Source organism: Ranitomeya variabilis, chromosome 1, assembly GCF_051348905.1.
Source record: "Ranitomeya variabilis isolate aRanVar5 chromosome 1, aRanVar5.hap1, whole genome shotgun sequence".
NCBI lineage: Eukaryota > Metazoa > Chordata > Amphibia > Anura > Dendrobatidae > Ranitomeya > Ranitomeya variabilis.
The window spans coordinates 567,448,318-567,470,309 of record NC_135232.1 but is presented as its reverse complement, the minus strand read 5'-3'; the positions used below and the strand labels follow the sequence as shown (position 1 = coordinate 567,470,309).

Here is a 21,992-nt window from a genome sequence, read left to right as displayed (position 1 = left end):
CCGGTAGACACTGCACATAGTGTACATTCTCATCCGGTCAGCATCGGACGCCCACTGCTTCGTGACCCTGTGTACCGCAAGCATCCGCTACAAGCGTGCACAGGGAGCTCGCGGCGCGTGCACAGGGAGCTTGCGGCGCGTGCACAGGGAGCTCGCGGCGCGTGCACAGGGAGCTCGCGGCGCCTGCCACACACTCACGCGTGCACAGGGAGCTCGCGGCTTATGACATATACCAACACTGTGATAACTTGGCTCCTACCACAGACTGACACTCTGCGGTCTTGGCTCTTAGCGCAAACTGACACTGCAAGCCATCGGCTTCTGCAACAGTAAGCTCTTGGCTTCTGCCACACATTGACACCGTGACTTCTCGACTCTTACAGTGTCAGTATGTGCAGGGATTTAGACCAGACAGCGTTCCAAAATGCATTAAATTCTACATTTTCTTTGTATCAATCACGGATTCGGATTTCCTCCTTAGCAAGATCAGCCTCAAGATCGGGGTTCTTGTAGTTGGTTTTGTGCTCATCGCCACATACAAAAACTTTCATCTAAAAATGAAATGTTATATAGCCCTACTGGCACCCAACATAACGTTCTCACTCACCAGCAGCTCAAAGACATCATTGACGTCTTTCCCCCGAATCTCAATGCCATTAATTTCCAGGATCTCGTCTCCTTCGTGCAGCAGGCCACTCTTCTCTGCTGCGCCGCCCTTCACGATGCGACTGATTATAACAGAGTCCAGCTCATTTCTCACCGTGGCGCCCTGATCCACGTAAAGGATAAAAAGAAAGGCAGCTATAAAACCAGCTGTCACATTAAATATCTGAACATCAAAGGTTGTGTTACTAGCCAGTCCGCTGACTCGCACTGTACTCACCAGAGGGATATCCCTCGCCTTCTCGATTCTTACAATCTTAACCATTTCATCTCCATACTGGGCGATGTTCTCATAAAAGCGATCTTCAGACACAGATTCTGGCATCATCTCCTGCTCCGCCACCTTGTCATGGGCCAAAAGGAGAGCCTGTGCCCAAGGGAAACCATCAGTGATACAGCAGCTTGCCTACTTACAAGTCAGCCTTGTACCATAATTGGACGCTATTCACTATCCAGAGCTGAGCCTCCCGCTGGTCTAAGATCAGGGCGCTGGAGCGAAAGCCTAGGATGCGCACCTACACACTATTCTCACTTAATGGGAGTCCAACAACCAGCCAAGCGCAGCACTCAAATATCCACCACGGTCCCAATGGGAATGATCAGAGTGGAGGCCTCATTCCATTTGGATGGGCCTCTTCAGTGCCTCGATCTCAGGATTGGCAGGGGTCTCAATGATTGGGAAGTTATCCCCTATCCTATGGATAAGAGGATAACTTCCAAATCTAGTACAACCTCTCTAACTGCCTGGATCCACTCAGCAATAATTGAAAGGAAGTGCCACAATACGCCCAAAGTGCAGGCTTTTATCACAGTCAGGAGGTAAGGTGGTCCCTATCAGAGGAGTCCTAGAGCCTGGATACAATGAGAGGAGCACGGACCACGTGGCAAGTGTCCCTCTCACCTGTGGCGCAGATCCTTCCATGAAACAAAGTTGTGCAAACTTGATAACTTTTGTTAAAAAGGTATATTCCAATCTCAGCCACTCGAAGGACAGAGATGGCAGCGATGGCAAAATCTGCATATAATCCCAGCTACTTATCCTCTCCACATATAAAAATGTACCTCAATAATAGCCATTAGTGAACGAGATGGGAAAAGCCTTTAAGACTCATTTGTATTATATCAAATAATAAAAATTAAATAAATTATAATACAAATTAACAAAAAATAAATACAGTTAATAAAAGCCAATATTAACCCCTTTCTGCCAGCTGACGGAATAGTACGTCAGCTGGCAGATCCCCTGCTTTAAGGTGGGCTCCGGCGGTGAGCCCACCTTAAAGCCGCGACATGTCAGTTTTGTACAGCTGACATGTGCGCGCAATGAGCGCGAGCGGAATCGCGATCCGCCCGCGCCCATTAACTAGTTAAATGCCGCCGTCAAGCGCTGACAGCGGCATTTAACTAGCGCTCCCAGCCGCAGGTGCTCGTACCGCTGACCCCCGGTCACATGATCGGGGGTCAGCGGTGCATTGCCATAACAACCAGAGCTCTCCTTGAGACCTCTATGGTTGTTGATGGCCGATTGCTTTGAGCGCCACCCTGTGGTCGGCGCTCAAAATACACCTGCCTTTCTGCTACATAGAGGTGATCTGTATTTCACCTCTATGTGGCAGAGCCGATCGAGTTGTGCATGCTTCTAGCCTCCTATGGAGGCTACTGAAGCATGCCAAAATTAAGAAAAAAAAGTGTTTAAAAATATAAAAAAAATAAAAAATATATAAAAGTTCAAGTCACCCCCCTTTCACCCCAATCAAAATAAAACAATTAAAAAAAAATTAAACCTACACATATTTGGTATCGCCGCGTTCAGAATCGCCCGATCTATCAATAAAAACAAAGGATTAACCTGACCGCTAAATGGCGTAGCGAGAAAAAAAAATCAAAACACCAAAATTACGTTTTTTTGGTCGCTGCGACATTGCATTAAAATGCAATAACGGGCGATCAAAAGAATGTATCTACACCAAAATGGTATCATTAAAAACGTCAGCTCGGCACGCAAAAAATAAGCCCTCACCCGACCCCAGATCACGAAAATTGGAGACGCTACGGGTATCAGAAAAATGCGCAATTTTTTTTTTTTTTTTTTTTTAGCAAACTTTGGAATTTTTTTTCACCACTTAGATAAAAAATAACCTAGACATGTTAGGTGTCTATGAGCTCGTAATGACCTGGAGAATCATAATGGCAGGTCAGTTTTAGCATTTGGTGAACCTAGCAAAAAAGCCAAACAAAAAACAAGTGTGAGATTGCACTTTTTTTTTCCCCGTTTTCTGTTACACGGCATGGTAAAACCAATGGTATCGTTCAACAGTACAACTCGTCCCGCAAAAAATAAGCCCTCACATGGCCATATTGACGGAAAAATAAAAAAAGTTATGGCTCTGGGAAGGAGGGGAGCGAAAAACGAAAACAACTCCGGGGTGAAGGGGTTAATAAATAAAAGCAAAAATAGCAGGTATTAAAAAGTAAATCATAATATTCCGTCTCTCAATGTCTCAGTAGGAGCCCGATGCTTTTACCTGAAGGTGAGGTGTGTTTAGCAGATCAGCAAGCTCTTGACTTTCTTTGTGATGACTTGCTTTTAAGACGTGCTGCACCTAACCACGGAGATGGGAAAAGAAAAATGAGCAATACATTGTGTAACCGGGCAGCGAGAGGCTTAAGCATTAAAATGCCCCCATGGGTGGCCAATGCCCTGGGGATGCGTGGGCATTGCATGTGAGATCGGGAGTATACAGCTCCTTATAGACCGTACATATATGTATACATGACCGCTGGTAACATGCGTGCAGATATGTGCAAGGAAACCATGGTTGGGCAAAGAGTCACCCGGCCCTGTAGACAGAGTTTGGGGCTACACGCAGACGGCACCTACCTCGTGGCTCAGCTCCTGCACATTGGGGGACAGTGGATATGGGGGGCTGGCTTTGTTCATGTGCACGGCGACAGCATTGTGGATTTTGATCGCGTTTTGGAAGTCGACATTCTGCGCTAAATGAAGGAGTAAGCTGAGGTCCTCCTGGCTCTGACAGTCCACCAGAGTGTGCTGGATCTCCTTCAGCGAGCTCAACAAATCTTCCAATTCTGAAAAAGACAGACTACACCTTTTAGTAAGTCAACGAAACATATGACAAGGGCAGGGTCCGCTCACTGAGCAGCCAGAATCCCGTGCCCCGAGCAGTGAGCCGAGACGGCACAGCGGACCCTCCCTACAGCTGTGAGCAGCGCTCACATAGATGAGCTGGTCAGCGGCGCGGTCTGAAGGAGGTGATGTCAAGGAGGGGGCCGCGGGTCTCCAGAAAGCCAACAAGCAGTACACGCACAATGCGTCTTTGAGTGGCAGGAATAAAAGGCAGCTGTGTACAATAAACGGGAGCCCTGTTGTGTGGGCAATAATTAGATGCGATTCCACATCGCTGCCAATGGTGATGCGACTGTCTACACGTGTGGCCACACACAGACAGAGTGGCCTACACACTGCGGAGTTATGGAAATGTGACATTTACAGGCGTGGGGTAACAGCTCCTGCGTCCGGCCTGTAGATCCCAAACTATACTGAGAGCAATGTAAGGACATACTGGCACCGCCGATGGTCTGGAGGACCTGGTGATCACCTGATCGGCGGATCTCTGCCGCCATAGCACAGCTGCCGGGTCATAGAGGTCTTATATCAGCTCTGCCAGGGATGTGTGAGACGCTATCCTGGTTACAACTACCTTTGTGCACCTGCAATAAAATACTGCAGTCAGAGCAGCTTGTGCCTGTTCACACTTGCTTCATACTGGTCAGTTTTGTTTCTTGTAGTCGGCTAAGCACTCCCGGAATTTCCCTCCACTTTACCATCTATAGTCCTTGGCCCAAGAGGCCAATTTAATAGAGTAGGTTCCCATCTACAATGGGACAACCTTGTCGCTTTCCGGTGGGAACACAAACATTGTCCCATGTGGTAAGTCTATACGCCAGTAATGCAGCTCACAACACGAACCCTCAGAGATGAACTCACTTTTTTGTATAAGAAAATGTGAGGTCCTCGGTGGTGAAGAAAGGACCTACATGGTATTGTCAGCTGGGTGTGATCCACCAGGAATGGCTGTGTACAGTGCCACGCACAAGGGCTGGAAACAAATACACCACAAGCACCGAGTGTTTCATCTCGAACTTCAGAAGAGTCTTAACGTTCCGGAGCCTTAATCTTCCGGAGCTTGGCACAGCACAGATTTGGGCCGTTGACTTCTGATGCACAGCCTGTAAAGTGCTATGACTCCCACCTTAAATGGTTAATTCCACAAAAGCAATGAATATGGGATAATATGCTAACTAATGGTGGTCCGATCACTGGGACCATTAGAGTTACCTATATCAGGGCTCTGGTACCCCAAGAACCAGGCAATTCAGTTCTATAAGCTCCATTCATTGTCTATGGGACTGACAAGCACAGCACTTGGATATTTACAGCAGAAACCGCACATATGCTGCTCTGTAGCCAATCAGGATAAGGCTGCAGACCCCCGTTCTCAGGGTCTTAGTCCCCATCTCAGGGCCCCGGAAGAGCTAAGCAATCAGCAAGATATCCCCTAATGGTGAGAGAATGACTTGGCTTTATTGGCTAATCTTATAGCGAGAGAAGGAAGGTGACTGCATGACACAGTCGTGCACACAGGAGACCACCGCTCCCTTCACGGTTTATACGGGCGGTGGTCACACACATATGAAGATGACCACTATGCCCAATGTATAACTACAAGTCCATTATAGCCTCCACAATAATGACATGAGGTCAGATTTTTTCCCAAGCCCCAATGTAACCCTGTACATAAGAGTGGCGAGGTTTACTAGGGCCATGTGAACACTCAGATGTATGAGAAAATCCAAGAATGTAACAGTGAAGGTCGCACTAATCTCGTCCTGGAGAAATACAGACACATGGATGCAACACGTCAGGAAATCATGAGGGGTTTGTCCTGGGAATCCAACATTAGCTGATCGCATGGAAGGGGGAGGGAGTCACGGCTCAAACTTCTAATGGGGGTCTCCGAGAACACCACGCTCCATTGTAAACCTGTTGTACTTGGTCAGCTGACTACGCTTAGTAGGTGCTGCCCCCTCCCAATTCAGGACAGCTCATCAAAAACAAACTGGTTCCTCTAAACACCACCACCGGAGCGATCAACTGATCACCGAGAACCATGACCCTAGCACCAGAATACTTTAGTGGCCGTTCAGATGAAGGAGACTGCTCCCAGGGTTGTCCTGTCCTTACGTATCTTTAACAGATGTAAAATGACACACGTTATAATAATAATCTTTATTTTTATATAGCGCTAACATATTCCGCAACGCTTTACACACATTATCATGGCTGTCCCTGATAAGGTAACATTCAGATTGTGAGCCCTACTTTGGAGCAACATGGTGGCCCCGATAACACCTTAGATAGATTCAAGGCTATGCAGTAATACCCAGCTATTAAATAACTAATCATAAGGTAAGGCCACACCTAGGAGGGCAAGCGTGCCGTGGAGTCAGTGCACCCAGTTACCTGCCAGGGTTACATAGGACCAAGTCAGACCGGCCGCTCATGTAATCACCGCATAGGGAATCCTTACCCTAAATCTCTCCACTTTTTGATCAATGCAGCTGGGGTTTTTATGGCTATGTCCCTGCCTTCTGCAGACTGACGCAGCAGTAAAGGAGGCTCTCTACCCCTTTTCAATTACTGAAAGCCCAAGTATACTATAAAAAAAATAAAAAAATAATAATAACTGGGGTCCCTGACAGCAGTGACCAGAGCGAGACGTGCATGCGCAGCGCCTCTCCTGTCACTGCAGCTGGGGGCATCCGATACAACGGATAATAGGGTAGAGAGGGGTGGACCTTGTTTGGGTGATTTCTGCATCTTTTACTCTGTGAAGTGCCAACAGTTGTCTCAGACATAACAGTTAACATCTTCCCTACTGGGCGATTATTCATTTATGAGGTTTCATTTGTTACTCCTCTTCTACGAGGAGCCATAACTTCCCCAATACTGACAACATGGGCCTTCAGTAGCCCAGCAATAACAGGGCAACCCATCAGGTGAGGTGTTGGAACCGTTCAAATGCCGATGTCCAAAATTGACCACGGTAACTATCTAAATGGTCAAACAGCAAAGGTCAAAGCTCCAAACACAGGTGTTAGGTGCCAACTGTGCACTACAGCACCCTCCAAGTATACAATGGGATCAGTCCCGAGCCCATATACCTGCACCAGATGTATGTACATCCTACGTTGTTGGGCAGGGGTCAGCTTCATGGCTTGAATACTTTCATAAAGTCAATCTTGAAGAAAAAAAAGCTGACCGCACCACCGCTTCTATAACCTGCTGCGCCCGCCCATCTGCAAGGGGGTATGGTCGTTGGATCGCTGGTGCTTGGACCGAAAACACAAGCCGTTTATCCAACATCAAAGAACAAAGAGGCAGCACTCACCGATCTTCCAGAACAGGTTCCTTTATTAACTTACAGTAAAATCTTCACGGCCCGGGGTGCTGTGGTATAGAGTGCGGCAAGCCTGACGACGGCCGTTTCGTGCCTATCCGGCGCTTCTACGGGTCAGTGAGTGAGCGTCTCTCATGCCGGGGGAAGTAGGTGTTCGGGGCTGGACGTCTCCTCCCACGGACTCCTCCCGTCACAAAAGGAACGCTCCCCATTTTTTAGACAAAATACATAAAAACAAATTAAAAACAATGTGCACCAAACACTGTATCTGACAGTGGATACAGACCTAGTGGAAAAAACATTATGATGTCAGTCGCCTAGACTCAAACTTAGTTACTGCACCAAGATGTGAACCTACACAGGCTAATCATAGACCTCATTCACTTGTCATTCATCTGCGGGGGAGACGTCGGGAACTACCCGACATACTGCACTTATGTCAAACGGGCCACGTTATTGTAACCTCGCATAACAGGGAAAGGCCTATCAAAATTGAGGGCATATTATGATTTACAATTTACAAACCCATCAGCTATACCACTAAATAGCTACCTCATAGGAAGACGGACATGTCAACCCGATCATTAAAACCTAATAGGCCCATAGCTCTTGTTTGCATGATCCATCTCGCCTCCCTTTTTAATAACATATTATGCAAGTCTCCTCCCCTGCTTGGTTAAGTTACCTTTTCAATCCCTGCGAAAGTCAAAACTCTGGGGTCTCCTGCATGTGTGTCATAAATGTGGCTAATCAATCTGGGTACTCCCTTCCCCGTGGCTACTGACCTACAATGTTCACGGAAGCGTACATAAAGACACCGTATGGTTTTACCAATATAAAACCACCCACATGGACAATATAACACGTAAACTACGTATTTGGTCTTACAAGATATAAAGTCATTGACCGTATGACTAACCGGGCCTATATTAAGTGTTCATCCTGTAATGTGGTATCTACAATGTGGGCAATGCCCACATCGATGGTTACCTTTTGGGGCCCCCTGTTCTAACCAAGTATCTCTATTTGTGTCTGTGGATAGCCGGTTACGGACCAGTACGTCTCTTATTCTTGTGCTGCGTTTGTTGGATATTACTGGGCCTCTAGACACTGTTTCCACCAGGTCTCTGTCTCTCTCCAAGAGGTGCCAATTTTTCCTAATTGCAGCCCGTATATGTCGGTCCATGGGACTTTACTCACAAATATGTATGACTATAAACCATGGTAATGTGATGGATATTTTTTTATATATTATAACCATGTATTTAAATGGGATAGATAATGCCCATCATCAACTACTACATAGAACTCAAACAAAAACGATGATCAAAAGGCAATGTTCACAATGTAAAACCATAATTTTATTGTATAAACGCATATAAAAACATACTACCAAATTTTCAGGAGACACGGACACAAACACATATCTCACACAATCGTCAGTGTTGACGCGCAGCGCCACATGACACACAGCTGACTCAAGCTAAACGTGAATTGTTTGTCACTAGATTTACTTGTTTCTCGTTCCCCACTAACTGTGTTAATCCTCTTCATCGCATCTTGTAACACTGTGTGTGGATAACCTCTTTTCTACGTACTCGTAGGAGTTGGCTATACGGCAACGACTGTTTGGTGTGGGGTGGGTAGTAACTGTTGTAATGTAACGCTGAGTTAGATGCAATTGGTTTTCGATATAACGTGGTACACAGGGCCTCTTGATTTTTTAGATGTTACCGTAGAGGTTAAACAAGAGGCCCTGTGTACCACGTTATATCGAAAACCAATTGCATCTAACTCAGACAGAGACCTGGTGGAAACAGTGTCTAGAGGCCCAGTAATATCCAACAAACGCAGCACAAGAATAAGAGACGTACTGGTCCGTAACCGGCTATCCACAGACACAAATAGAGATACTTGGTTAGAACAGGGGGCCCCAAAAGGTAACCATCGATGTGGGCATTGCCCACATTGTAGATACCACATTACAGGACGAACACTTAATATAGGCCCGGTTAGTCATACGGTCAATGACTTTATATCTTGTAAGACCAAATACGTAGTTTACGTGTTATATTGTCCATGTGGGCGGTTTTATATTGGTAAAACCATACGGTGTCTTTATGTACGCTTCCGTGAACATTGTAGGTCAGTAGCCACGGGGAAGGGAGTACCCAGATTGATTAGCCACATTCATGACACACATGCAGGAGACCCCAGAGTTTTGACATTCGCAGGGATTGAAAAGGTGACTTAACCAAGCAGGGGAGGAGACTTGCATAATATGTTATTAAAAAGGGAGGCGAGATGGATCATGCAAACAAAAGCTATGGGCCCATTAGGTTTTAATGATCGGGTTGACATGTCAGTCTTCCTATGAGGTAGCTATTTAGTGGTATAGCTGATGGGTTTGTAAATTGTAAATCATAATATGCCCTCAATTTTGATAGGTCTTTCCCTGTTATGCGAGGTCTTTCCCTGTTATGCGAGGTTACAATAACGTGGCCCGTTTGACATAAGTGCAGTATGTCGGGTAGTTCCCGACGTCTCCCCCGCAGATGAATGACAAGTGAATGAGGTCTATGATTAGCCTGTGTAGGTTCACATCTTGGTGCAGTAACTAAGTTTGAGTCTAGGCGACTGACATCATAATATGCTTTTCCACTAGGTCTGTATTCACTGTCAGATACAGCGTTTTGTGCACATTGTTTTTAATTTGTTTTTATGTATTTTGTCTAAAAAATGGGGAGCGTTCCTTTTGTGACGGGAGTAGTCAGTGGGAGGAGGCGTCCAGCCCCGAACAACTACTTCCCCCGGCATGAGAGACGCTCACTCACTGACCCGTAGAAGCGCCGGATAAGCGCGAAACGGCCGTCGTCAGGCTTGCCGCACTCTATACCACAGCACCCCCGGCCGTGAAGATTTTACTGTAAGTTAATAAAGGAACCTGTTCTGGAAGATCGGTGAGTGCTGCCTCTTTGTTCTTTGATGTTGGATAAACGACTTTCATAAAGTAGTGAGAACTTTCCCTCCAAATTGTACAATAAAAATGATGAATTCCTTCAATCTCCTGAGTCGTCAGTTCCTCTACTTTGTCTACACCCATTAAAGTAAATGAGGACCATGGTGAGGGTCGTTTTATTTTGTAAGGAGCCCCAGCAATAATAATTTATCAATGCACAAGACAGGTGATGTGTCTGAGCGCTGGAATAACAGAACGGGGGTTACGGAGTCTTGTGTCCACGATTTGTATGCAGCAGTCTCCGATTGTCCTTCGTACAGAGCTCAGTTACTGTCCTCAGTCCTATAGACAGTGACTACAGGGGCTGTCAACTTATGTAAACACAGGACCCCCATTATGGTCATCTCATGAACAATATGGTCATCTCATGAACAATATGGGCCCAGAGAGCGAGTGTGGCACTTTATGGAGCAATTACACACTGGTATGCTGCCCAAGGGTCCATGACGCACAATGGGGGGGTTCTTATGTGGGGTCTGCACACCTCCAGGAATATAAATATGACAGAATTACATCCTTACCTAATACTTTTACCGCTCGGCTCGGACTTTCTAGAACAAGTCCTTCGTCCGTATCAAAAATAGGGTTATCTATTCCAGTTTTAGGAAAAGTCTGTGCCAACTTTTTGAGCCTCATGGAAGAATTTACATCCAGATCCTGCTTCTTCCCCTCCTCTTCGCGTCTTCGTCTCATGTCTTCTTGCTGCTGGCGGATCCGCTCCAGCTGAGCGCTCCTTCGTACGGGCATTGCCCTTGTGCCCAAGTCACCCGGGCAGTCCACGGCCATTTCTCTGTGTTTCTGCGGCTCGTCCGGAGAGAGATCTGCACTTTGCTTCTCGCTGTCAGAGTCTTCCGTTACATGACCGTTCACGTGGGAGGTGGTCATGGCTGCCGAGAGCGACGTACGCTGGGTTTATAGGCGGAGGGGAGTCCGACCATCTAGTCCATCCTGGTCCATCGTCGCTTCCTGGGAACAAAGGGAATAGAACTGCTCCGAATAGCCGCGAACCTAACAAAGGACAAAAATAGGAATTAGGTGGCGTAGAAAAGGTAACAGCATTATTATCACCCTAAAATTCTGAATAAATTGACACCTGGGTGTGACCAATCACACTGTCAAGACAAAACTCTAACATTGCCCAATCAGTGCTGAGAAAAGGAGATTGTTGGGACACGCCCCTTTGGCATAGTAAAACCAAGTTTTTAAAGTATTCATACACTGCCAAGATTAGTCACAAAGTAAGGGCACAATTCAGATTCCACGTCTACAGTGGAGGTGCCAGACCCCGCCCTGGAGGTGCCAGAAATTAACACAAAGTGTTGAGAGCTGAGCAGTAAACTCAAGTCACGTTGGCGACCCGCATCTCAAAAGTCTAACCAGACCCCCACCCCGAGAGGCTTAATACCAGGACAGCCGGAGCAGCGGAAAACAATAAAGCCACTGTATGGAGAATAATGAAAAATCACATTGCCACCCGCTGAACGCAAGTCCAACTGCGCGGCCATGCTACTAAAAAGAAGAGCCGTGCTGCATAACGTGCTTGCCCAAAAAGCTGAGGAGGTAATCACCTTCAGCAGTGTGGCACTGCAGAGACGCCGCCTTTGGGGGGGGGGGGGGGGGGGGCCGCAGGGATACCGCTGGCAGCTTGGGGAGGGGGGTCTACAAACAGGATCTGTAACCATTCATGGCAGGACTGGGCAAACTGCAGCCCGAGGGCCACATCCGGCCCTCTGGCTGCTCCAGTCCAGCCTGCGGTCCAAGACAGCCGAAGGGCTGAAACCGTGGCCCACAGCCTTCACCATGCCATCCCCCACCCTGCCATCCATCCAACACTGACTGCTGTCAACGCTATCTGCATACACTGGATGCAATTAGCATGTGACACAGCAGAAGCAATTATATAATTTCATTGAGCTGCTGCTGACAATCAGTGCACTGGAGACAAAAGCAGAGCGCCAAGGGAACGGGATCAAGGGGAGTATGGTTTGGTTTTTTTTTCCCCCTTCATGTTTATGGGATATTTGTCTGTATGCAGGATGATATGTGGGGAGCTGATACTACACACATGTGGCTTGGTGGGGGCTCATACTACACACAGGAGGCTTGGTGGGGGCTCATACTGCATACAGGAGGCTTGGTGGGGGCTCATACTGCATACAGGAGGCTTGGTGGGGGCTCATACTGCATATAGGAGGCTTGGTGGGGGCTCATACTGCATATAGGAGGCTTGGTAGGGGCTCATACTGCATATAGGAGGCTTGGTGGGGGCTCATACTGCATATAGGAGGCTTGGTGGGGGCTCATACTGCATATAGGAGGCTTGGTGGGGGCTCATACTGCATATAGGAGGCTTGGTGGGGGCTCATACTGCATATAGGAGGCTTGGTGGGGGCTCATACTGCATATAGGAGGCTTGGTGGGGGCTCATACTGCATATAGGAGGCTTGGTGGGGGCTCATACTGCATATAGGAGGCTTGGTGGGGGCTCATACTGCATATAGGAGGCTTGGTGGGGGCTCATACTGCATATAGGAGGCTTGGTGGGGGCTCATACTGCATATAGGCGGCTTGGTGGGGGCTCATACTGCATATAGGAAGCTTGGTGGAGGCTCATACTGCATATAGGAAGCTTGGTGGGGGCTCATACTGCATATAGGAAGCTTGGTGGAGGCTCATACTGCATATAGGAAGCTTGGTGGGGGCTCATACTGCATATAGGAAGCTTGGTGGGGGCTCATACTGCATATAGGAAGCTTGGTGGAGGCTCATACTGCATATAGGAAGCTTGGTGGGGGCTCATACTGCATATAGGAGGCTTGGTGGGGGCTCATACTGCATATAGGAAGCTTGGTGGAGGCTCATACTGCATATAGGAAGCTTGGTGGGGGCTCATACTGCATATAGGAAGCTTGGTGGAGGCTCATACTGCATATAGGAAGCTTGGTGGGGGCTCATACTGCATACAGAGGGCTATGTGGGATGCTCATGTATACAGGGGGCTCATGCTGTATAAAGGGTATACAGTAAGATACTGTATAATACTTAATTCTGCTCAATATTAATTATAATATGTTAATATTAAAATTGAGCAGAATTAACTTCAGTCTATTGGTTCGGCCCTCCACAAGAGTCTAAGTCTCATGTGGCCACTCAGGAAGATTAAATTGCCCACCCATGATCCATAGCACAGACAGACAGGACATTACATATCAGAGCACGTAGTGAGTACAGGACCAGCTACTACATATACACAACATGATCATTTTTCTTGCTGCTGCGCTAATTGTTGTGTGTGGATATCCCCCACAGAACCGCATTAGATGCAGGTAAATACAAGTAAAAAAAAAAAAAATGCATGCAAAATCTGCATCAATAAAGATTTGACAAAAGTAAAATATCAGGACGCATCAAAAACAAAGCAACTTATGGTATTTAAAACATGACATTAAAAAGACAAAAAACACAGAATCATAAGAAGGCATGTAAAAACCAAAAGTAGCCTAATAGGTACAGAAAATCTGTAATATCAAAACACTTGTAAATACTCATTGTGGGAACGTAGTCTAAAGAAATAGCTGTGTCAACACTTTACCTTAGTACAACGAATACAGTTACCCCTAAACTCAGTAACAAAAATTGGACTCACTCCCCCAGTTGTTAAAACAGGTACCCAATCTCGCCTAGTAGTCATGGCAATGCCACCATTACCTTTTACTCAGCAGCCAGTCAGCACCCGCCTCATGGTCCCAGCAAGCCAGCTCGCCTCGGCTTCCCATGGTCTTAGAAAAGCCCACCCAATCGCCTTGTAGTCCTAATGAGCCAGGCCAAACCCATTCTGACTCCCCATGGTCCAGGCAAGCTGGGCCCACTCCAGCTCACCTTGGTTTTAGCACACCAGGCCGAGAGTGCATGCGATCCCAGCAAGCCTGGTCCAGGCACAGGCTGCGCCAGCTCCCCATGGTCCCAACAAGCCCAGCCTGCCTTGGCTCCCAATGGCCTTGGTAAGCCTTCCTATTTTGCAAGCCTGGCGTGGCTCCCCATGGTCCTGGTAAGCCTTCCAACTTTGTTGGCCAAGCCCAACTCTCCATGATCCTGGTAAACCTTCCTGCTTTGCAAGCCTGGCCCAGCTTCCTGTAGTCCTGGTAAGCCTTCCTACTTTGTAAGCCTTGCCCAGCTTCCTGTAGTCCTGGTAAGCCTTCCTACTTTGTAAGCCTAACTCACCTTCCAGTGATCCTGGTAAGCCTGGCCCAGCTTCCTGTGGTCCTGGTAAGCCTTCCTACTTTGTAAGCCTAACTCACTTTCCAGTGATCCTGGTAAGCCTGGCCCAGTTTCCTGTGGTCCTGGTAAGCCTTCCTACTTTGTAAGCCTAACTCACCTTCCAGTGATCCTGGTAAGCCTGGCCCAGCTTCCTGTAGTCCTGGTAAGCCTTCCTACTTTGTAAGCCTAACTCACCTTCCAGTGATCCTGGTAAGCCTGGCCCAGCTTAGCTTTCCTACTTTCCTAACTCAGCTTCTCGTGATCCTGGTAAGCCAGGCAAAGCTTTGTGTGGTCCTCATAAGACTGCGTAGTTTGTAAGCCTGGCCCACATCTCCGTGGTCCTGGTAAGCCTGCCTAAACTTTGTAAGCCTGGCCCAGCTTCCCGTGGTCCTGGTATGCTTTCTATTTTGATGTGATGCATTTCCTTTTGATGAGGGATTGGTCTGGGACTGCTTTTACAGGAAGAAATGGCACTTGATGATCCTGGTAAAAGCGCAGCTCGGCAAAACTGGCTCAAGGTGGAAAACTGAGTGTACAGTACTTTTGCAATATTACCCCCCCCAAAAAAAAACAACAAAAAAAAAAAAACTATCAGTGGTCCTCCAAAGGAACTAATAGAGGGGGTTTATTCATTTCACTAAGGGTATGTGCACACGTCAGGATTTCTTGCAGAAATTTTCCTGACAAAACCCGGACATTTCTGCCAGAAATCCGTATGCGTTTTTTTTGCGTTTTTTTCATGCGTTTGACGCGTTTTTTCCCAAATGCATAGAATAGCAGGAAAAACGCAGAAAATCCGCAAAATTAATGAACATGCTGGTTTTTTTTTACCAGGATGCGTTTTTTTCGCGGAAAAAACCGCATCATTTGCACAAAACATGCAGAATGCATTCTAAATGATAGGATGCATAATGTATGCGTTTTTAATGAGTTTTTATAGCGTTTTTATCGTGAAAAAAAACAAGAAAAAACCTGAACGTGTGCACATACCCTAATAGTTTTTCCAAAGGAAAAAAAAGTGTCAAGTAGTTACAGAATGAGAATGAATGGTGGGCGCTGTAGATTACAGATAATCAGTAATGGGATAATCTGATGAACACATGCACTGGGCTGTGCTACCCCTGAAAAGCTGTAATCTTCTAGTCACAGGAGGTGATGCCTCAGAGTACAGGTATGATGGAAGGCGTCCTTCAGAAATGGTCCCAGCTCCTCACCTGAGGTGAACAGGCTCTGGAGAATACTGTGGCAATGGAGAGATATGTGAAGAATGTGGCTGCTGATCTGCAGCCTGACACTGTGCAGACACACAGAGCACTCAAAAGTGCAGACAGGAATGGAAGGAGGTTTCATGCAACACCAGATATTACCCTCACTAAATAAGAGCATATCTATAGAATAAACCCAGCTCTCTGAGGCTCAAGCAACTTCTCTGCCCCCTCCTCCATACTTTACACTTCAGTTGCTCTTTAGTTGCCTTTGCTACAAGCAACTAAAACAAATTATTACAGAACAGCTAGGAAAATGGCTGCAAGGTGCAGATCATTTATCATTTTCTACTCGCTGCACTCATGTACAAGATGTGTAATGTATTCACCACACAGATCATATGTAGATGTGACCTGGAAGTGGCGGCACGCAGCGGAGGAGGCAGGACCGGCAATTCTGGTGCCAAAAAACAAGCCCAGAAAAACGCATCGCCTGTAAGGGCAGCAACAAGAGCCCAGCTAAGTCTACGTTCACATTAGCGTTCTGCGCCGCAGCGTCGCCGCATGCGTCATGCGCCCCTATATTTAACATGGGGGCGCATGGACATGCGTTGCACTTGCGTTTTGCGACGCATGCGTCCCACGCGTCATGGCGCAGAGGACGCTACAAGTTGCATTTTTTGTGCGTCCAAAATCAAGCAAAAAAGGACGCATGCATCGCAAAACGCAGCGTTGTGCATGCGTTTTGCTGCGTTTTTGTTTGCGTTGTGCGTTGCGTCGCTGACACTGCGGCGCACAACGCAAATGTGAACGTAGCCTAAACGCCCCGTCACTCACTGACCGCCAGATATATGGACCGGCTGCCCGAGCGCACGATCACGGGAAGCCATGGGCCTGATGAAGTTTCCCCCTGCTGCCATCTGTAAAAATGCAATTAAAAAAAAAAAAAAACACAGTTCAACTTCACTTCCAGCTTTGGGCCACAGAACTGGGAGGGAGCTGGCTAGCCGACTCATTACAATAGCCCAGCCAGCCCCTTTTCTATCATAGGAAGAGAGCAGCTGTTCTATAAATCTTCCCCAAGATGCAGGAGTCCTCCATGTACAGCCCTCCATCTGATGACGCAGGCTCTGGGGCTGACACTTCTTACAAGAGATTAGCATTCCACAAGCCTTCCTAAGGTCAAGACCATTAGTTCCTATAGCAACTGGTGGGCAAGCCTGGGAATGCTAAGCCCCCATGTAAATAAAGGGCTTGTGTCATCAGACCCTAGCGGGCGTTACACAGGGACGCCCCAGCTCACCCTGCACATCTCAGAGATTGTGGGGTAACATGGGGTGTGTATATATATATATTATTCTGTCCTGCCTTAACCACAGGAAATCTCGCCGTGAATGATCTCTGAAGACCTGTATGGCAAGACGTCCTCTGATGCAATCCAGAATCTATAAGTCATGGATCCGGATAATTAGTACAAGTCCCGGCGCGCTCATTCGTCCCGCACAGGTGTCTCTGCTGCCCCGTCCATTATAGAGACCACACTGCCGAATATGGACCTTGGTCACTGGCACGGAGTCCCAGATTAGGGTACAGATCGGAACTGGCAAAGGCCGAGGAAGGAATCCGAAATCTGCCGGATAAACAATGTCTTGGCACGGAGCTGTTATTAGTGTAGGGTGTCACCTCCGCACTTAGTCACTACACAATAGGAAGACGCAGGATCAGCCCCTTGTATTAGAGCTAATAAGACTGGCTGTACAAGATAGCAACAGCCCGCAACCTCCACCATCTGTGACCTGACAAGAGACTGTGGTCAGCGACAGCCATCGCTCTGCGAGAATCACATGCACAGCTCAGCCACCATGTGTCCCAATCTAACTGAACTGGACATATTGACAATTTTAATTGCTGCAAGTCCCTAAAAGTGTCATCACATCAGAACCACTCCCTTTAAAATGCAGGAATACTTTAACCCTTTCACGCCAGAGCTTGTTTTCACCTTCATGACCAGGACAACTCTTTCAATTCTAACCACTGTCACTTTATGTGGTAAAAACTCTAGAACGCTTCAACGGATCCCATCGATAACGAGAATGTTTATTCCTAATATATTGTACTTCATAAAAGTGGTAAAATTTGTTTGATATGACTTGCGTTTACTTCTGAAAATAATCGGGAATTTGGCGAAAATTCAGAAAATGACACAATTTTCAAACTTAATTTTTATGCACTTAAACCAGAGTCATGTCATACAAATTTGTAAATAACATTTAACACATGTCTACTTTACATCAGCGCAATATTTTTGTTTTGTTATGAAGTTAAAAAGGGTTAAAAGTTGACCAGCGATTCCTCATTTTTCCATAAAATTAACAAAGCCATTTATTTTTTTATTTTTAGGGACCAGGTAATCTTTGAAGTCACTTTGAGGGGCCTATATGATAGATAATACCCAGAAGTGACACCAGTCTAAAACCTGCACCCCTCAAGGTGCTCAAAACCACATTCAAGAAGTTTATTAACCCTTAAAGGGAACCGGTCACCCCCAAAATCGATGGTGAGGTAAGCTCACGTCATCAGGGGCTTATCTACAGCATTCTGTAATGCTGTAGATAAGCCCCCGATGTTACCTGAAAGATAAGAAAAAGAGGTTATAATATACTCACCCAGGGGCAGTCCCGCTGTGGTCCGTGGTCAAATGGGCGTCTCACGTCCGCTCCGGCGCCTCCCATCTTCATTCCATGACGTCCTCTTCTGGTCTCCGCGCCGCGGCTTCGGCGCAGGCGTACTTTGTCTGCCCTGGTGAGGGCAGAGCAAAGTACTGCAGTGCTCAGGCGCCGAGCCTCTCTGACCTTACCGGCGCCTGCGCACTGCAGTACTTTACTCTGCCCTCAACAGGGCAGACAAAGTACGCCTGCGCCGAAGGCGCGGAGACCAGAAGAGGATGTCATGGAATGAAGATAGGAGGCGCCGGAGCAGACCTGAGACGCCCATCGGAGCGGGACCGCCCCTGGGTGAGTATAATCTAACCTCTTTTTCTCCTCTTTCAGGTAACATCGGTGGCTTATCTACAGCATTACAGAATGCTGTAGATAAGCCCCTGATGCCGGTGAGCTTACCTCACCATCGATTTTGGGGGTGACAGGTTCGCTTTAAGGTGCTTCAAAGGAATTAATGGAATGTGGATGGAAAAAAAAAAAAAAAAAGAAGGAACATTGACCTTTTCCCACAATTTTTTTTTACATTTTCACAAGGGTAGCAAAAAAAAAAAAAAAAAAAAAAAAAAGACCCCAAAATTTGTTGTGCAATTTATACGCCGATATCCCATATGTGGAAGAAAACAACTGTTTTGGCGCATGGTAGGGCTCGGAAGGGAAGGAGCACAATTTGACTTTTGGAATAGAAAATTGTCTGGAATCAATCTTCTGTCGGGGGTTACGTCTGAATCACATACTTCAGTGATTTACACAGAAACCCCGATGTAAGGGCTCAGTGCAGAACGTAGGATAAATGTGCGCCGAGCCTTACCGCGATCTTTGGGAGGCAGAATGAACAGGTCAACAGCAGGTCAAGAATTGATTTTAATTATTTTTCATGCCGTTCCTTGTGCGGTGTAAGTGATTAGGCGACTTTATTCTTCGGGTTGGTGTGTTACAGCAATACCAGATTTATATCGGGTTTTTAAGTTTGGCTGCTGACACTAAAAAATACTTTTTGGTTTTTTTTTACAAAAACAAGTTTTTGTATTACCATATCGTGAGAGCTATTATTTTTCCATATTTTAACCCACAGAGTCATGTAAGGGCATGATTTTTGCTGCGTGATAAGTTGACGTTTTTATCGGTACCATTTTTAGGCACATGACTTTTTCCTCTGTCTATTCAGATTTTTTGGGAGGCAAAAACGAGCAATTGGGGGGGGGGGGGGGGGGGCTAATGCCAATCTGCCTGTAGTAAAATTGATAATGCAGCTTTCAGGTCAATACGATTACAGTGATACCACATTTATATAGGTTTTTTTTTATGTTTTGCTGCTTTTACACAAAAACTATTTTAGAGACAAAAAAAATTATTTGTGCATCTCTTCATTCTAAGAGCTATAACTTATTTTTCCACTGATGGAGGTTTATGGTGGCTTGCTTTTTGTGGGACAAGATGATGTTTTCAGCAATACCATTTTTATTTTCATTTGCCTTTTTGATCACGTTTTATTCCACTTCTTGTTCGGCGGTATGATGAAAAAGCATTGCTTTTTGGTTTGTTTCTTTTCTTCACGGTATGCACAAAAGGAGTTAACTAGTGACAGTTATAGCTCAGGTCGTTCCGGATACGGCGACATAAAAAGTGTATTTTTTTTTTTTACATAAATATATGTATTTATTGGTTTCATATTTTTACTTTTTGTGATTTTTTAATAGTTTTAAAACATTTACTTTTTTTTTTCTTTTTACACACATTTTTACTTGGTCGCTGTATCTGACTTCAATTTTTATTCTTCTGATCCCTGATCTCATGCATTGCAATCACTACATGTATTGTGTGCTGCCTCTACTTATCTGAAATATATTAATTTTATCTATATTATTTTAGCCCACAGTTCCCACAGGTAGACTTGATCATTCTATCGCTTATACTATATCCAGCAATACTGTAGTATTGCACTCTACTGAAAAATTACAGTTCTCTTGTGAAGCCAAGACACATAGCTGGGCTTCACAGGACGACCAACATAGCAGAGCGCCTGCCCCACTGGCATTGTGTGATCGCCCTGGGAATGGGTGTACGCATGCATCAACCCAGCTTTATAAATGCTGCAATGATTGACCATATTTAAAATGGTTAAGCTGTGGCTATCGGAGCTGGCTAGGCTCACTGCTGTACAGACAGATACAGCTAGGTGGCACAGGTATGGTGAGAGCTCCGTTCACTGCCTAATGGCTGTGCCCAGTATTACAGAGCAGTCCATGGGGTGTGATAATAAACAGTACACTCCAGAAATATTTGGACAGTGACAAGTTTTGGCATTTTTGCTGTTTACCAAAACATATTCAAGATCCAGTTGTATAACAAACTAGATGGTGGCCCGATTCTAACGCATCGGGTATTCTAGAATATGTATGTCCACGTAGTATATTGCCCAGTGACCTAGTATACAGCACAGAGCCACGTAGTATATTGCCCAGTGACGTAGTATACAGCACAGAGCCACGTAGTATATAGCACAGAGCCACGTAGTATATAGCACAGAGCCACGTAGTATATAGCACAGAGCCACATAGTATATTGCCCAGAGCCACGTAGTATATTGCCCAGAGCCACATAGTATATTGCCCAGAGCCACGTAGTATATTGCCCAGAGCCACGTAGTATATTGCCCAGAGCCACGTAGTATATTGCCCAGAGCCACGTAGTATATTGCCCAGAGCCACGTAGTATATTGCCCAGCCACGTATGTCACAGGTTAAAAAATAAAAAATAAACATATACTCACCTTCCGAAGGGCCCCTTGTAGTTCTGTCGCCTGTGTTCGGTTCAGGCGGCAGCTTCCGGTCCGAGGGTGTGATGACGTCGCGGTCACATGACTGATGTCATGGCAGGTCCTTCTCACGCAGGGCCTGTGATGACGTCACGGTCACATGACCGTGATGTCATGGCAGGTCCTTGTCGCACACTAACCTTAGCACCGGAACCTGCCCCTTGCATGGACCGGTCACCGGAGCGTCGGAAGGTGAGTATATAATGATTTGTTTGTTTTTTTTATTATTATTTTTAACATTAGATGTTTTTACAATTGAGGCTGCATAGGCAGCCTCAATAGTAAAAACATCTGTCACACAGGGTTAATAGCGGCGGTAACGGAGTGAGTTACCCGCGGCATAACGCGGTCTGTTACTGCTGGCATTAACCCTGTGTGAGCTGTGACTGCGGGGAGTATGGAGCGGGCGCCGGGCAGTGACTGCAGGGGAGTAGCGAGGGACTAATCGGACTGTGCCCGTCGCTGATTGTCATGACTGCCGCGACCAGGCAGCTGGCGAGACTAATCAGCGAATGAATATCCGTGACGGAAGTTGCAGACAGGAGAGAGAGGCAGGCAGCCATGATAGGCAGCTGGCGAGACTAAAGGTACCGTCACACTAGGCGATATCGCCAGCGATCCGTGACGTTGCAGCGACCTGGATAGCGATATCGCTGTATTTGACACGCAGCAGCGATCTGGATCCCGCTGTGAAATTGCTGGTCGCTGCTAGAAGGTCTGCACTTTATTTGGTCGCTAGGTCGCCGTGTATCGCCGTGTTTGACAGCAAAAGCAAGGATACCAGCGATATTTTACGCTGGTAACCAGGGTAAACATCGGGTTACTAAGCGC

General features: G+C 46.5%; 1 protein-coding gene across 1 annotated transcript in view; it reads right to left on the bottom strand.

The window, feature by feature from the left end:
* PALS1 (protein associated with LIN7 1, MAGUK p55 family member) overlaps positions 1-21,992 on the bottom strand; it is a 63,049-nt gene that overhangs the window by 31,822 nt on the left and 9,235 nt on the right. Inside the window, exons 2-6 of the mRNA XM_077257275.1 lie at positions 10,686-11,172; positions 3,545-3,753; positions 3,189-3,266; positions 884-1,030; positions 608-769 (exon numbers count right to left, since the gene is read on the bottom strand). Of these exons, the coding sequence (XP_077113390.1) occupies positions 608-769; positions 884-1,030; positions 3,189-3,266; positions 3,545-3,753; positions 10,686-11,049 (960 nt within the window). The 5' untranslated portion in view covers positions 11,050-11,172. The remainder of the gene's footprint in view (positions 1-607; positions 770-883; positions 1,031-3,188; positions 3,267-3,544; positions 3,754-10,685; positions 11,173-21,992) is intronic.